The 18,529-nt window shown below is 31.4% G+C and overlaps 2 protein-coding genes and 1 long non-coding RNA gene across 3 annotated transcripts in view; all 3 read right to left on the minus strand.

The window, feature by feature from the left end:
* Window positions 1-9,471, minus strand: part of LOC129947430 (UNC93-like protein) — a 191,119-nt gene extending 181,648 nt beyond the window's left edge. Inside the window, exon 1 of the mRNA XM_056057982.1 lies at window positions 9,457-9,471. The gene's annotated coding sequence lies outside the window, so the exon portion shown is untranslated. The remainder of the gene's footprint in view (window positions 1-9,456) is intronic.
* LOC129947428 (adenylate cyclase type 9) overlaps window positions 1-15,847 on the minus strand; it is a 79,745-nt gene extending 63,898 nt beyond the window's left edge. The window contains exon 1 of the mRNA XM_056057974.1: window positions 15,767-15,847. Coding sequence (XP_055913949.1) covers window positions 15,767-15,775 — 9 coding nt within the window. The 5' untranslated portion in view covers window positions 15,776-15,847. The remainder of the gene's footprint in view (window positions 1-15,766) is intronic.
* Window positions 15,848-16,095: 248 nt separating this feature from the next.
* LOC129947437 (uncharacterized) overlaps window positions 16,096-18,529 on the minus strand; it is an 80,128-nt gene continuing 77,694 nt past the window's right edge. Inside the window, exon 3 of the long non-coding RNA XR_008781718.1 lies at window positions 16,096-17,112. This is a non-coding gene — a long non-coding RNA (uncharacterized LOC129947437). The remainder of the gene's footprint in view (window positions 17,113-18,529) is intronic.

Genomic DNA, 18,529 nt, shown 5'->3' on the forward strand with positions numbered 1-18,529 from the left:
AAAGAGAACCTTTTTATACCTCTAGCATCCATACCGCGATGATAAAAAATAAAAATATGACACAAAAACCAGCACATAATTCGATAAACGGTGAGAATGTAGAAACTTTTCCAATAAATAAACCTAAAGAAATTTAATAAACTGACGACAAGAATAATATTGAAAACACTATAATATTTTTTGTTATACAAAATTTCTAAATGGATTTTTAAAAGGGCGACAATATGTTTTTGCGGGACGCGACGATGACGCCAACGACGACAAACGTTGTTATTTTTATGGATTTATTGAAAAATATACATATATAGGCATAAAAATCGCACAAAGGTACATATGTAGTGTATATTTTTATTGCGATAAAAAAGCAAACAATAAAATGTAAATTCAAGCTCAAGGACGAAAAAAACAAAAAATAATAAAGAACACATTCTTGTGTGTCCTTTGTGCTTTGTCTCTCGTATATTATCCTACTTGATTGTTGTCGTTGTTTTTTGCTTTTTAATTTTATTTCTTAGATGTCTGTATAGTCTGCTTAAGTTATATAAATTATAAAGAACAATCTTCTTGAACTTGAACAAAACTAAATGCAAACTCTATGCATATAAAAAGACATAGCCATACATTAGCTTGTATGTCCTAGTAATGAATGGAGTATGGGAGAGGTAGTTTATCCTTGAAAAGAATTTAAAAAAATAAAGAAAACTATAGTGTGATTTTCAATGAACCCTATGGCTATGTTATTTGTCCTGTATTATGAATGTTTATCCAGAGATAATCAGCTAATTGAAAGGACCAAACCATTTAGCAAAAAAAGCATAATTTTACATTTATGTAGTTTGAGAATTTCGATTTTTGTGTGCAACTTTCCAATGACTGTGTTTTGAAGACGCATAAAAACAAACTATTGAAGTTTTTATAGCAGCTTAAGATCTGTCTAGCGTCTAGTCCAAGAAAATCACTACCACGCCCAGAAATGTGTGTCTTTGTCCTTTTTATAAATTGGTCTTCAAACTATTGAAAGTATGTGAACTTCTTGTATGGTTATATTATGCTCCTGTACTGTTTATTGTACTTTAATATCATGGCTATACTTTAACTGCCGCAATAACGCTTAAAGCCTTTTTATATATTTATAGGTTTATGAGCATTATAAAATAAAACCATCACAGAGGGAATACATGTGGAATATGTGTACTTAATCCTTAAGACGTGTAGCTTAAGGTATCTTATAAAATGAAACATATATCCACTCACCTGATGAATATTAATATTTTAAAATTGAACCTTTAATCTTCAAACAATTGATTATGCTTCTTTAAAGATTTATAAAAAAGGTAGTTTCTCGCATGTTAAAAGATTCATAAAACCATAAATAGTACATTTATTATTTATTTAAGTTTGATTTTGAATCTTGGATAAAAAAGGCAAAGCCATTACCGTTCATTATTGATTATGCATTTTAGAAATTATAGCAACCTTCATTGTGACACTTTAAAAGGATTTAAGCATTCGATGGATTCTGAAGCAGAGAATGATACTCCAAGTTATGATCTTTTGGAATCTGGTAACTTTTTTATTCTGAATCATAGAGTTTTTCGAGTTTCAGTTGTTTTAATGACATTTTATAAAACACACTGTGAAAGTCATTTTTTTACTCATCCTCTACAATTGTATTCAAAACTTAGGGGCCAGTTATAGCCATCATTGAAATCGATCAGGGAAAATGTTTGAATCGCTATTTGACTATGTTTCCCTTTGATTATAAATGAAAATTTTATACTAATCGATCGGAAATCACCCAAAGAGTTTTTTTAGGAAAAAAAGTGTAATTGCGCATTTGTTATTTGTAATTTTCTATTTTCCGGACGGAACTTCAACCTGAATTCCACTGAATTGTTTTCCAATTTCACACAATTCCAACGACAGATTTCTGTCAGTAAAAATTTGTCGGTGGCTTTCAATCAGGAAACATTTTTCAATGACAGACATTTTTAATGATAGCTATAAACGGCATGTCAAAAAATTTCAATGTTTGTTTTCAACGATGAAAACCAAAGATAGCTATAACTTAAGTAAGTTTCTTTAACAAACAAAAAGATTTGTAATGAATCAGATAAACTGAAGAGTCGAAAAATCGTAAACAATATAGCATGCATACTTTCAGGGGTGACAATTGTTGATACTTAAAAAAATATTAAAAAGCTTAGAATTATAACTACCATTAAAAAATGTAGGTCCTACGGTCTCAGACTTAGTACAATAAAACTCTAAATTTACGGGTCTTTATTTCGCTTTAAGTTGACTTCAAAAATAGGTAAATGAAAGTGTTATTACAAAAAGTCGACAAGAAGTCCTCTCCGATAATTTTCATCATTATGATCTTGGACTGAAAAGTATACAAAGAACACTCGTTCTCTGATCATAGATGTTTCAAATTCAATATCAATGTAGATGAAAAGCCTAGTCCATTGACATTTCTAAATTATCGGAAAAACTGATCGGCTTACATACAGAAACAAACTATATACAAAGTTTAATAAAACCGGGACTATTCAGTCCTTCCTCTTACGCTAGTGAACTTGACAATAAAGTTAATGACCTTATCATAGCTATGAATAGATTGCCTGCCTACTTATACGCATTAGAGGAAAGAGAAAACCACAATGGTGGGCCTCAGAGCTCGACTCGCTCAGATGAGAATGTAAACAATTCTTTAACCGAGCCAGAGCCACAAGAAAAGCCTCTTACTGGGATTTTTGCAAAGAATCCTTAAAAGGTTATAAAAATGCTCTAAGGAAATTCAAGGAATATTCCATAGTCCTTCGGTAGCACGAAAAAAGAGACTTCCGAGGCCTAGAATCTACGAAAAATTCTTCCAATTAATCCAGCTATACCAAGCTGTTTAAAAAATGCAGATGGCTCCTGGACAAATTCAAGTGAAAAATCGTAGAACTTACTTCTGGATATTTACTTTCCTGGTAGTTCCTTAGCCGCAACTTGCAAACATCATACCTATTCGTTAAAGTTTCAATATAACATATCCACAATGCCTGATCACAAGGGACACGCTACAATTGGCTCTCAATAGCTTCGAACCATTTAAACCTGCAGGACCAGATGGGATAATACCGTCCGAATACAAAAAGTTTCAGACATAATTGCACCAATCCCAAAGACAATTTTTAGCAGCTGTCTATTATTGGTCCATATTCCCTCAGCATGGAGAGAAGAAGAGAATTCAAAGTTGGTTTATACCCAAAGCAGCTAAACGCTCGCAAGAACCTTCTTAAGACCTTAGAAAAATTGATTGATATCCATTTAAGGGCAAGTATTGCTGCAAGACTTCTGACCCTGACCCAACTCTACCTGGCACCTAATGATGTACTTAGCACACGAATAGCTAAAAGCTTTGCTATTCTCCTTAAACTTCATCACAATAGGTTGAAAATAACTGTCGATCATCTCTAATGGAGATAGCATAACAGTTTAATGTTCATCTTTGTTAGGCCATACATTCCATGAAATTGTAGGAGAGATGAACTTACCAGAAATGGTACAGTACAACCCATTCTAAAACGTTTGGCTAATGCTGGCACGGCATACAAATCGCTAAATGTCAACTACAGCTAATGCAAGACGCTATGAAGCGAGCAAAAATCAGGTGGAATAATTTGGCTTACACTAGATTTAAATCGATCAAGGTGCTTGCTATCTCTTAGCAGATGGCATATAAGCTCGATAATTGGTGTCATGACCGGGCACCGGCGTATTCTCAATAGATTTTTGGAAAAGCTATATGGAGGAGGAAGAGTAGGAAACAGTTCTTCAACAAGTCTGTGCATGCTCTGCTCTAGGTAAAAAAGACAAGAATTACTTAATAGAATTTTTCTATTAATCTTAACTATCTCAAACTGGTTTCATTGAGCTTAGAAAAAAGCCTTAAGATTCATGTGGTATCACAATGGGCAATTAAACTAGACTAAGTGTGTCCTACTCCATTACCGACAGCCACTTTAACGTAACCTTAGAATCTATTAACTTTTCTTTTAATAATGGAAAAATATAAAACTTATTTTAAAACACGTTTCAGGTATTCCAGTTTTCAATCAAAAAAGTTTCACTAAAGAGGAGTGTTTTAAAAGATATTAAAATCTAAGATAAGACGTGTTTTGAATACCCCACTTTTTGGGCAGCTGCCATTTTTTGACATTTGACAAGCAACAACCATGCACTACGTCAGAACTAAAAATGGGACGATACACGAGTTAATACAAATATGGCGAAAATTTAACAGTCCCAGTTTGCAGTTCTGCAAGACCTTGTTATTTCTAGGAGAAGTGATCAAAATTTTCCGTTGGGAACCAGGGCCTAGTGACTTACAACTTTCAACCATTCCTGTGTGCGAGTACTGTTGTCAGGAATGGAAGGGACCTACAATTTTAGGCCGAGTCCGAACGGCTAGTTTGAGAATGCACTTTTTCATGACAAGAATTACTCTTGAAGGATTTGTAAATTCCTCGCAAGAGGCAGTACCCGCGAAAATTATTTTTTTTAAATTAATGTGGCACAGGCAGGGATTGAACCCAAAACCCCTTGCATGACAGTCCAACGCACTTATCATCATTCCACGGTTCCACATAATCGATTCAAAACTTTAAAGATGTGCAAATTAATCATGGAAAATTTCACGAAAAGACAACAATATTGATCCGTAATCAAATTTTAAATTCCATAAAATTCTCTTCGTTTATTCATCCTTGATTTATTTATTAAAAGTTGTATTTGCATTAATTTATTCAATTCGTTATTCATATTTTTATCCCTCAAATAATAAATCCACTTGAACAATTAATTAGAGAAATCGCTTGCGGTTTATTTCCTTTACAATTCAAGACATTTTAAAATTTCAATACCGTTACAAAAAATTAAACGTCAAGGGAATGAATATTGAATATAAATTTACTTTCTTCGCCTAATAAATAAATTGTTTGTGTCTGATGTTCATGTCTTTTATACTTTTCTATTTTAGTACAAAAATAAAAAAAAACAATCAAGCACAAGGACAAGGAAAATAAAAATGAGAGAGGTATTATTTAGTTCATATTTCTTTTATTTTTGCATTTTCTTGTTTCAAGTTAATAGAGCGTGAGTTAAAACTTTTGACTGACTGACTGAAATAAAATATTTGTTTCTTTTTTTTTTGTTTAATTGACCGAGTTTGAATTTGTGTCAACTTAGCTTCTCAGTGATTTGTTCAGCTCTTTTAACTTACATTTTATCGTAAAAGGGAAAACTTCTTTCAAAAAAAATTCAAAATGTTTATATATGGAAGTTTGCCTTTATTCTTAGGGCTTCTTTAAAAAGGTAAAAAATAAATGTAAGCATTTGATTTGTCACATCCAAAGAAAATACAATTCATTGATATTTTAAAGGATTTACAAATCTAGTGGAAAAAATCAGATCTTCTTTGTGTTGTGTAAAGCCTTTAAATAGTTAAACAGTATAGTATAAAAGGATATAGGGTATTCTTATGCCTAGACCATTAAGGAACTTATACAAATTTTATAAAACATCGAATGGGGAAATATGGGTAAAGTGACTTTTGATATTTTATATTCTTTAAGTTTTAACAAAATTAAACAAAGTTTATAAGGTTATATAGATGCCAAAATTTGGAACTCGAGGTTTTAATCAAACATGACATTACGAAGGTAGAGAAGTCGTCTTTTTGTCTGTCCTCTCCGCTACAGCAAATAAATTTTTGTTGATTGAGGTCAAACTTGAAACTTAAGCTTTTTAGTCGATTCCGGTTAGGCCCTTTTTTATTTTTTTAAGACTAAAAATATTAGTACACATTTTTGGTAAAAAATCGAAAATTTTCTCAAAACGAATAGATAGATTTTTATTAAATTTGACATACCTTTTTTTCTTAATTTGGCTTGTTTTAATAAAGGGTACCCCCCGTGGAACCATTATTTTGTTTTTAAGTTAATAACCTATAAACCGATTTCGAATATCTTTTTTTCTGCACAAGCTCTAATGCTGTCCTAATAACATTTGATGATTAATAATATACATATATAATTGATTTTATTTTTGATTTTTAAGAAATACTAAACATTATCTTGATTTTTAAATTTAAATATTTTTTTTTCGAAGTTCAATATCTTGAAAACGGGTCAACACTTTTTTACGAAATTGAAATGTAAAACGTACGCTCTGAGTAACTGAATACTCAAAATATTTGGAAGCTCAAAGTGAAAAATTTTATATATGAAAAATTAATTATAAAACAAAGCCAATATGATAATTTTTAAATAAAATATTTGACAAATTAAGTTTTTTTTTGAGAGATCAAATGGCATTTAAATTTTTGAAAACAAACTTATTTTTCTGGCATAAAAATTTAAAATAAAGGAAATATGTTTAAACTAATTTTTTTTGGACTAAAAACAAATAAAGTAAGATACTTCAAATTCACATTCTTTACTTAGATAGTAAAGGACATTGACTTTACTTCATACACATATGCCATTTCATAGCACAAGCGTTTCTTGGGATATACGAGAAACAAATGAAAAATAGCAAAAACCACTATAGGCCTCAGATAAGTCGAAATAATTCTAAACAATGCTGCTTTTGATTCAGGAGACGTAGTATCCACCTCCTTTTTCCAAAATTACATGAATCGAATTGGTAGTACCCGTGGCATGATGGTTAGTGCGTTGGACTGTCATGCAAGGGGTCTTGAGTTAAATCCCTGCCTGTGCCACCTTAATTAAAAAAATTAATTTCCCCGGGTACTGCCTCTTGCAAGGAATTGACAATTCCTTCAAGAGTAATTCTTGACATGAAAAAGTGCTTTCTTAAATTAGCCGTTCGGATTCGGCCTAAAATTGTAGGTCCCTTCCATTCCTGACAACAGTACTCGCACACAGGAATGGTTGCTAGTTGTAAGTCACTAGGCCCTGGTTCACAACGGACTGTTGCGCCACCTCATTTGATTTGACATGAATCGAATTCAACAACTTTAAAGAGTTGAAACGGTTTTTTTTTAATATGTGGTTTTCAATGTGGCTATACTTTTTTCCAAGTAAGTAATTTTGACAGCTGTTACTTGATCTGAGCTCAATATGGTTTGCCATTTTATAGTAAATATATTTCCTTCTGACCAATGACTAAAAATTGAGCAAAATGTATTGCCAAAATAATAGTTCGACTCATGATTAGCTTTCAGCCAGAATATAGTCACTTACTCAAAATAATTTTTGAAACATAATGGCAATCCATTATCTTAATAATAAAGCCAGGCCATAACATTACATTATTTGTGTTTTTTTTTTTAAATATATTTTAAAAAAGAGGCTGGCATGCGACTCCCTTGCTTTGCTACAAAAATTTTAGGTTTTTGCGTTGTGTTAAAAATGTTTTTAGTTGAAATATTTTTAAAAATTTTAAAATTACCAACAATATTTGTCATATAAAGAAATAGTTTAGTTTGAAAATTTACTTTTATTAAATATATTTAAAGTCGAAAACAAATTTTTACCAATTTTACCAGCATTTCTTAACAACTTGGATGAATGAAATTGATTAGAGAGATATCAAGAACCAAACATCAATTTTTATCAAATTTGCGTATACTATTTTTTGTAGATTTTATTTTTTATGAAAAAAATTGACTGTGGACATTGACATACTATACATGGACTGCTAGTGGTGTACATTTTCCATACAAAATTTGATTAAAAATGGTTCCACTTCAAATTAGCTACACTAGCCCTTTCAGGCACAGTGGCAAAAAAAGTTATGAAATATTTAGCGACATCTTTTTGTATTTAGTTGAGATAAGCTTTTTCTGACATAGAAAGTACTGACATCTAGTATAATTTGTTGAAGACAAACGATGCCATGTTTTGTTTGCTGTGAGCAGTGCTGTAGTTTTGAAAATTTCCAGAGTAGTATTTTTCATATATTGAGGAGTAAAACAAAAAACCAACAAACACATGCTTGGCCCATGAACAAAATTAAAAACTGAAAATAAAAATGTCCAAATTCGAAGTTAATTGGCCTATTGCGAAGGTTAATGTTCCGAAAACAGACAAGTAGAAGGATATAATGTCGTACCAAATTTTTGCTTTCACTGCTTAAAGGCCAACATTTTAAAATAATATAGTTGAAATAAATAACTTAAATTCATAACTTTTTTGTTAAATAAGAAATTGACACTTGAAATTATATTTTACATCAACATACATGTTTGAACATTCAAGACTAAATTAAAGTCATTATTGTAAATTCGATGTTTCATATTTTCAGTTACAATCATTAAGGGGTCAATTATAGCTACCATTGAAATCGATCAAGACGGTGTTTTCCTTTGATTAGAAATGAAAATTATATAATCATCCATCGGAAATCACACAAAGAATTTTTTTGGGAAAAAAAGTGTAATTGCGCATGTATTTTTCTCTACAACGGACAAAAATTCATTTTCCTGAACAGCTGATACTTTATGTTCAAAAGTGAAAGAAATCGTTCCACTGATTTGTGTTTCAATTTCACACAATTCCAATGATAGATTTCTGTCAGTAAAATTTTGTCGGTGGATTTCAATCGGGAAATTTTTTCAATGACAGAAATGTTTAAGGATAGCTATAAACGATCTGTCAAAAAAATTCTAATGTTTGTTTTCAATGATGATAACCAATGATAGCTATAACTTGCGCCTTATACAATGATTTGATTTTTCCGTGAAATTGTTTTTAAGGAGTTCCTTAGCAGTTAGTAGGGCATTTACCGTTTCTACCTTGAGTGAATTTCTTTTTTTATCTTTTATAAGGCTTATATCTGAAAATTTTCCTTCTGCTGTTGCACTAATATTGGGGCATTATATTTTAAATTTTGGTTTTTATTGTAAACCAAATACCTTTTCCGTTTTATTTTGGGGAGTAGTTTTCGTCCGTGGGTAGAGTAGCAGTTGACTCTGAAAATAGTAAAATACTACTATAGTAGCAAAAACGACAGCAGTGGATTTGAGTATTAAATGTTACACAATTTTTCCGCATAGCCCTCTTTGCGCTAGTGTTTTGTCCGTTAAAAGTGGAACCATCGTGAAGTTGGCTACTAGCAGTCCATGTATAGTATGTCAATGACTGTGGATTTTTTTAAAAAATACTACTGAATATCGAAAACAATATTTCCTGTGATGAAAAAAAAATTAAGACAATATTTTTAATTTTTGAAAAGCTATGTATTTGAGTCGAAAGTAAATTTGTACCAAAGTTTTAATATTGTTTTTTGTTGTTTTTTTTTGTAAAAAAAACTGTCTATTAGATTTTTCTCAAAAATTTCACTAAATGTTGATAATAATAGTTTTTTAAAGATAAAAGTAGTAAAGTAAAATATTTGAGTCAAAAATCAATTTTTACAGACTTTTATTAATTTTTTTGTTTATGTTTTTATTTTTTATAAACAAAACTGTCAATTCGATTTTTTTAAATTTGTTCGAACGTTGAAAACAATATTTTTTCCAAGCCATAATCTCAAATTTTTGAAAAGATATTTGTGTCGAAAATTAATTTTTACCAACTTTGAGTAATGTTTTTTAGGGTTTTATTTTGTTTAAAAAATCTGTCAATTTGATTTTTCTCAAAATTTTGCCAGATGTTAAAAACTCTATTTTTCGTTGCACAAAATTGTTTTGGAGATGAAATTACTTTTATTCGTAAAATTTTCGAGGTGACAATTTTTTTTGTCAGTTTTTTTGATTTATATTAATTAATTAGATTTTTTTTCTAAAAATATATCCGTTGGGTAATACGTTACAATATATGTTATAAAATTTAATTCAAGTCTCTAGCCTCATTGGTTCGTGAGATATTTAAGATTAACCAAAATTGTTACCTTTGTTTAACTGCTTTGGTAAAAAAACCGCAAATGCAATTTTTTGAGAGCCCTTTCTGTATCTTTCTGTATTATTATCTGTATGACAAAATTTATTTGAAGGACCTTGAAACGTTGAGAAATGGTAAAATTTTCAATTCGACAAATCGGACCCATTACAATAACTTCCTAAGGGAAGTTTAAAATATCCTTTTTGTGAAAATTGAAATTTTGTTCAGAAGGTAATCATTAAATGACTCTAGGCAAGTCAAAATAATCAAAAAAAAACCTATTAAGTGGCGCACTATTTGCCCACTTTATCAAAAAACAAACACATACATCTAATAAAATTAAAGTAGATTAAAAGTGAAACTTACGTGAACATACTTGAAGTCGGAAGCAATTTTTAAATTGAATGCGTAAACGAATGCCTTTAAAAAAGATTATATTATTTTGCTAGTTTAGACTTGTTTGGAAAAACTCTTTAACAAAGCACTACTTCCTTCATTTAGGATGTAAGAACTATTTTCCAATAGGTGTATCTTTTGTTGCAAACATTTTTCAATTAAAAATATTTTATAGCTAGTATGTCATTAACAACATTTTATATCTTGTGATTTTGATATCAAAACAACCCATTTAAATACAATAACCAAGCTTAAACTAACAATATTTATAGTTCTCTCATTAATAAGTGTTTCAAAATCATAATTTCTATTTTAGAATCGAAACAAAAATAAAGTTTTATATGCAATCTCTATTTAAAACCCAAATAACAACATATTTACCATCATCATGATCATCTTCATCATCATTATGTACAACTTCCTTGTTCTTGAAAACTTAAACTTTTGTTACATAAGAAATTTAGTTTTCTTTGTCAAAAAATCAACGTCAAACATTTTCCATAAAGAAAAGTTATGTGAATGTGTGTGTAGAGTAGATATACTACATACATAATAAATTTTAACATCTTATCCTTTCTGTCACTTACAGAAAATATTTTCAAGGCAAAAGTTTTATGGCCAAAAATAAATTTAAAAAAACTTCGAGTAGTTAATATAATAGTTTTTGATTTTGATTCACCATCAACCTACAACATTAAGTCTTCCTTGAAAATACTCACATATGTATGAGTTAAAAACAAAAACCAATATGAATTATTTAAGTAGTATTTTGATCCTGAATAAATAAAATAATTGAAAGTTTAACGTAATTAACTGGGACGCAGTTAGATTTGATATTAGATTTCAAGAAAACCGTACAAATATTTTGAACATGTGACAATATTGCCAGAAAAATTAATTTAAATCACTGTCAGACGACAATTAAAATTGCGAATGTCGTTGTTAAAGACATCTCACATATGTATTTCTTCATTATAGAAATCTGACAGATAAAATTTTGATATGTCAACTAAATTTATGTGATATATTAATTTGTTAGTTTTTTTAAGCATTCTGAAATTTGAATATTTGTCAATGAGAAATATGCATTCATTTTAAAGCCGACGCTGTCAAATTTGTATTGTGCTTTAAATTTAAACCTTTTTACAACAAAGCTATGACAAATCACATTTAAGAAATTAAGAAATTAAACTGACGCTGGTATGCCAGAAGAAGTTAATCTGCCTCCAAAAACTTAATTCTACAAATTTGATTTTGAATCAAAAACAAATCAATTTATTCCACCCAATGAAACATACAAAATTTGATCGAAAATCTGTGTTTTAAAGATTTAAATCAAATATAAATTGATCTATCCCACCAAAAGAAAACGCAATACATTTTTCATTAACCTGCGGTAGGTAACGAAAATCCTATTTGTAGAAGCTTAAATACTTACCTATCTAACAAAAAAGAAAACAAACTTTACTTAGTATCATGTTCATGGTATACCGTATATATTTCCCAATAAAATAAATCCATAGACATTATAATTGAAGGCAGTCACGCAATAGAATCAAATTCAACATTTCCAATAATAATAATTAATTGTTTGGATTCGGTTACTATGATGTTCTGTGCGGTAAAATAATAAAAGCTTTTCTACACGTTTGTACGAATAATATTGTTTGCACTATGTCAATCTGTCACCTCACATTCAATCAAACTGTCAATTGCTCCTTCTTTTCTTTTGAAGTAGTTGTATACTTCTAGGATGCGAATGACAGAAGAGAGTGTCGAAAGAAATTTAAATTGGATTCCAATTGAATTCCAGAGTTGATAAGAGTTTTTGATTATTTTTTTTTGTTTTGTTTTATGGGTTTTGAATATTGCGGGCTTAAAGTAGTTAAATAAAGATAATAATCCAAAAAGTTGAAAACCATTTCTTAAGATCACAAAAGGGTCACTTACACTATATAGACACCAGTGCTGTCAATCAATGTATGAAGTGTGTACTATACCTTCCACTCTTGTTCTGAAGTAGGAGTGAATTGAAGATTGAGGGCATTGGAACGATATACATAAACTTCTTGAAATTATTGGGATTTTCCCAATTCTAATGGATTTCTTATCTGATTGTTTTAGTTTTTTTTTCTCCGAAGTCTTAAAGTGATTCTTTGTCGAGGATATTTGAGTTTGGTTGACAAAATACTGAAGTTATGGAGCACGTGTATGGAATACGGTGTATTGGAAAGGAAAACAATCAATTCTAAGGATTTCTTTTTGATCAAAAATTCTGACTCAATGTGATTTGCTTTTCGTAATGTAAGGGGAGGATAAATAAAACAAATTTATCAGCTTTAAGTACTCATGGACAAGTATGCTTCAATAAAATTACTATCATTGGAAAAATACTGTTTTTTTTTCTCAAATTTATAACATTCCCAAAGTTTTGTTTTACTTGATTGGAATATGATATTTTTTGAGGCAGGTATATCATTTTGAAAAACGTAGAAAATGTAAGAATTTATCTTACTAAACGAACAATAATTTTTTTTCCACAAGTGTCTTCAAGAGCTTCCTTCGCATTAAGTTACTGTGGTGTAATGAAAGTGTGTAATTTATTAGTGAGGTGAAGGTCACGTTTAAAATGTGATGTGTATAAATTTACATATATCCGTATTCAAGGGTACGTACTAGAACATCACATAATAATTAGGAATTCTTGGAGGGGGGGGGGGAATGCAAGCAATTACAACTATGTATAGGTATAAAGAAAAAGTTATCTTTTTACTTTTTTCAGAGCCATTTTCTGATAAGAAATATTAATATTTAATTTCGACATTTTCTGAGTACATAATATGTACACATAAGTTATTATGTTTGTTTGGATTTAAGTAATTTAGTATCGTTTCAGGAAAATGAGCCTTTAGTATGTCTCAGGTTATTTTAATAAAAGTATTTAAAATCAAAACAAAATAAAACAACGGCAATTCTGGCAGTGACTTAACATCGCCTATAAAATATTCTCTGCCGAAATATGTGAACGTCTAAAGCCCATCGTCAACAACCTGATAGGTCCTTATCAGTGTGGTTTTAGACCAGCAAAGTCCACAGTTTATCAAATATTCACATTACGGCAGATCCTGGAAAAACCCCAAGAGCACCAAATCGACATCCACTATCTTTTCATCGATTTCAAGGCCGCATATGACAGCATCTACAGGGACGAGCTGTATAGAGCCATGTCTAGTTTTGGCATTCCTGGAGAATTCACGCTGTTCCATAAAGGTTGGAAACAACTTAACAGAACATTTCGATGTCAAAAAAGGTTTTAGACAAGGTGATGCGCTGTCATGTGATTTTTTTAACTTCGTGCTTGAAAGAATAGTGCAGAGCTCACACGTCAACACTAGAGGCACTATCTTTCAAAAGTCTGTCCAATTACTAGCATATGTTGATGATACTGACATAATCGGAAGAACTCAGTGTGATGTCAATGGGACTTTTGTGAGCATTGAGGCAGAGGCAGCAAAAATGGGTTTAACGGTTAACGGTTAGGGCAAAACAAAGTACATGCTGTCGTCAAGAAAGGAAATACAACACCGACATCTTGGTCAAAACGTCACCATCGACAGACGTAACTTTGAGGAAGTCAAGGACTTCGTCTACCTAGGCTCCGCTGTAAACGCAGAAAACAACACCAGCGCTGAGATCAAACGCAGAATAACTCTTGCTAACCGCTATTTCTTTGGACTATGAAAGCAATTGAGTTATAAAGTCCTCTCTCGAGGACCAAAGTGCAGCTATATAAGACCCTCATCATCCCCGTCCTCTATACGGTGCGAAAACATGGACTTTCACAAAAGCGGATGAAATCACTTTCTTCGTGTGATCTACGGTCTCATTTGCATCGAAGGGGAGTAGAGGAGAAGATGGAACGACGAGCTGTACGGGCTGTACAGCGACGTAGACTTAGCCAGAAGGGTAAAAGTCCAACGACTAAGATGGCTGGGTCACGTGGAGCGCATGGAAACCAATGCTCCGGCCCGGAAAGTCTTCGAATCCACACCCACAGGACATCGCAGTAGAGGAAGACCGCGGATAAGGTGGCGCGCACAATTGGAAGGTGACCTCACCCAACTTGGAGCGCGAAACTGTAGACATCTAGCTGAGGACCGAGTTAGATAGAGAAGTTTGTTGGGTGAGGCCATAGTTCACAGAGGACTGTAGCGCCACCTTAAGTAAGTAAGTAATTCTTGCAATGAACAAGTTCTTGAAAGCCAAAAATTTAGAGCGGAATCGACAGTAATGATTTTTGATAAATGTTCATGGAGACACAGAACGTTTGATGACAAAGATACTCAAATTCGAGAGTCAAAAATGTGGCAATTACTTATCCTAAGGGACTATTCCACTCCAGCAAACATTATATTTAGAATGTTTGCAGTCACCTTTACAAATGTAACCATTTGGTTCCAGAGATCATTTTCCTGACGTCGTTTAACTTTCGACCTGTTAAGTTTTCAAGATTCTTTAATTTGTGTTTTATTCAAAATCAACATCGTTTATATGGTTTTTCAATAAGAAATATATTTTGAATAGCCTGCTATATGAACAGCTGTCACTTTGGAAACATCTGTTTTTTGACATTTAACATGTAAAAATGTCAATAGAATACCAAATTTTTGGACTCCATAACTCACAACTTTGAATACTTCTAATTAAAATGTTTTCCCATTAGTGTATAATGGAATTGTTCAACTTAGACTTGCTATAAACTTACAGAAAAAAGTTCTCTTTCATTATAATAAATTGTATACATTCGTTTTTTCTTCGAAATTGGATTAAAACTATGAAAACCCACACAAAGCATATACTTTGGTAAACCTATATCCTTTTAACTATGAAGAAAACTTAACTTCGGACAATGGGTCGTTTGAGATTTGACTTATTTTCCCTCAAATGAAGTAAAACAAAGCAAATCTTATACATTTTTAAAATACCACATTTCAATCTAATCAACCCCTTAACTGATAGAAAATGTAAATTACTTGGTAAATTTTCGATAGCGTTATACTCGCCGCATAAACCCACAAAACTTCTATATGGTTAAAGGTATTTTGTGGATAATGTTGTACATTTTGGCATAAAATTTCGCACAACAAAAACTCGGACACAAGTTTTCTTGTAGGTACACCTTATTTACATTTGAAAGCAATCCTTTTTTGTCTATATCAACCGCAAATCCAATTTGCACATAAACAAACCTTTTACGGTTATAGAGTGGAATAAATTTCCCAGCTTAGAATCTCGGACCACACTCCAATAGGATACTCCTTCCATAACCATTTTCTACAGTCTCACTCTCACTTTCACTTTCACTAAACTTAAATACATATTTCAAGCATTCCAAGTACACAAAAAATCACTGAGAATAAACGTCAAGTGAGGCTAAAGAATATAAAACAACAACAAAAATAATTATAACTCACCTCGGCCATTTTGTAAAATATTTAAATATTCTTGCTATATCTGCTGGTTCTGGTTACGGGTTTACCGTCGTGTGTTTCGTTACATACGTCGTAGTTTGGTTTCCTTATCCGGATGTAAATTTAAAATGGATTTTTATTTTGACGTTTGGGCTACTGATAAAAATTGTATGATGTGTTTCTGATTTCTTTAAATATTTAATTTATATAGAATATGAGTTTGTTTTTTCGTCGTTGGTCCACGTCGTAGGTATGTAGTTTACTCTGGATATTTGTGCCTTAAAATATTTATGTGAATAGACTTGCATCCAAGTATATCAAACTTTTTATGGCTTCTCTATGTTTGAATGTAAAAGAATATAAAGGAATATCCTGCCCTCTATCTGATTGTCAAATGCTGATGGTAAATTGTTTCGTTTTGAATTTGTTTTTATTTTTGTTTCTATTTCTTTTACGATTTCTGTTTTTATTTCTTTGAAAAAAGGAGCCAGAGTAATAGCAGGAGCCAACAACTCCTACTACTAAAAGATTATTATTTGAATCCTTGTTTATTTGAGCTTGAGCTATCTTACGAAAAGAATGGCGATGTCGTTGTTGTCGTGACTCTTTTGAGGGGCCATTCATTTTGACACAAAATGTCCGCTTATAAAATCCACCACCAACAACGGTAATTTAAAATGAAATTTGTCATTATGTCAACGACGTGGATGATACTATCGCCTTCGTCAGTAGAAATAGAAATGGCTCCTTCGATGTCGGTTCCTCTGAATGAATTTGATTCAATTTGTCGCATAATTTGGTTTGATGTTTGTTTCATTTCAATGGCGGCGGATAGATTTCCAGTAAACTTCAATTACACGTCTATTAGTCATTCTTCATCATCATTATCATTATCATCATCCAAGATCATTCGAAACTACCTACAATAGGAAGAGGTAATCTACCGTGAGACCTGAAACCGAGGTGGTGTAAATTGAAAAGATTGAAAGAAACAACGACCGACGACGGCGATGCCACGACACGAGCGACTCTTGGCTTTGGTTTGGGTTTTGGAATTGCGATTGGGCTTGGGCTTGGGTGGATGATTGAAACTCTTCCGAGTATAAATTCAATTTAAAAGAAAAAGACAGATTACTGTCGTCGTCGTTATGTACGTTGTCGGTTGTCTGACGAAGTGACGAGGAGAAGAACTGTTTCCTTCTTTATTTGATGTCCAATGGATGTGTTTTTCTGTTGTATTTCACTCTGATTGCATTGCAGATTCAACTGATTTCATTTGGATGAATCTTTTTGATGTCGTTGCTTGCTGTTTTTGTATAAAACTGTTTCCATTACTTCAGATGACAATTCTGCAAAAATAAAGAAAATAAAATACGTTTAGTGTCAATCAATTCAAGTGACTTAGGATAAGTGTTAATAAATTTGTGTTTTTCGTATTTTATAGTTGTCATTTTAAATACATTTCTTAGGTTTATAAATGATCAATCGTATGCACTCTTTTGTTTTTATTGATTGAGTTATTTTTAGATTTGAATCAAAAAGTTATTTTAATTTTGTACATTTAAATGTGTAAATAGTTTGACATGAAAGACTGCAAATCGATATGAACTACGTAGGAAGATGATACTATTTGAAAATTAATCTTTTAAATGGAACGGTGGCGCCACCACGCGCCGGCACTAGCGAGGTAGGTGTCATGATGAAGTGCTGTCCCAGTGGTGGAAATAATAGTTTTTGGTTTCCATTTAATTATTCTCTTTAATTTGAATTTATCATTTTAAATTTCGTCGTAAAATGAATTTGAGATTTTACTGTAAACAAGAAAAGCGATTAGATGATTAATGAAAATGCAAACGTTAAAATTATAATTTGTTATTATTGTGAATGCATCTCATCAGACGAATATTTATGATGAATTATTCCTGTGCACTTTTTTATATTGATTTCTTTGTTTTTAGATTTAAATCAAAAAGTTATTTCAACTTTTACCCCAATAAATGAGGTAAGTTTGACATCAGAGAATGCAAATACCCTCCACTTTTTTGTAGGTGGATGCTTTTTTATGCTTTTCAGAAATGTATTTTGGCAACTACTCAATCATCTTTTTAAATAAAATGGTAGTGGTGGCGCCACGAACCGAGTAAAATACCATAGTTATGATAATACGGTGCAATTATATGAATGGCGACATACTTTCTATATAACTCCCAAAATAAAAGCTTATAATTCCAATGGGTTTATTTATGTTTTGGAAATGGAAATAAAACTTGTGGGTTTTCATTAAATTTATTTTGTCTGTTCAGTTTTGATTCCTACGTTAATTTTTTAAAATATTTTAGGACTCAACTTGTAAGTCATGGAGCTTTCTACAACAAAAAAGGTATGCAGTTTTAGGTTGTTATCAAGGTAGAAGTTCACTTTTTGATATTGGTTAACCTGAGTATGCAATTAATATAAAATAAGTGGTGGAAAGAAAGAAAATCGAAATATTTTTGAACGCACGTTGTCAGGTTAGCATTACATAGTTACTGTTTTTGAAAAAATGAAGTACAATTGTTAAGAACTGTTTTTCTTTTCAAAACTAATTTATCGTGTTTTCTAATAGCGACTTGACAGCTTTGAATTTAATTTTTGAACGCATCCATTCACTGATCATCAAACTGTCGCTGTCAATTTATTCAGTAAACTTAACATTTTCATCCACGAATGATCAACGTTTAAAAATTATAAAAATCAAACTGCAAAGTATTTCCTGTTAAAGGACCA

Source organism: Eupeodes corollae, chromosome 2 (genome assembly GCF_945859685.1).
Source record: "Eupeodes corollae chromosome 2, idEupCoro1.1, whole genome shotgun sequence".
In the NCBI taxonomy this organism is placed as follows: domain Eukaryota; kingdom Metazoa; phylum Arthropoda; class Insecta; order Diptera; family Syrphidae; genus Eupeodes; species Eupeodes corollae.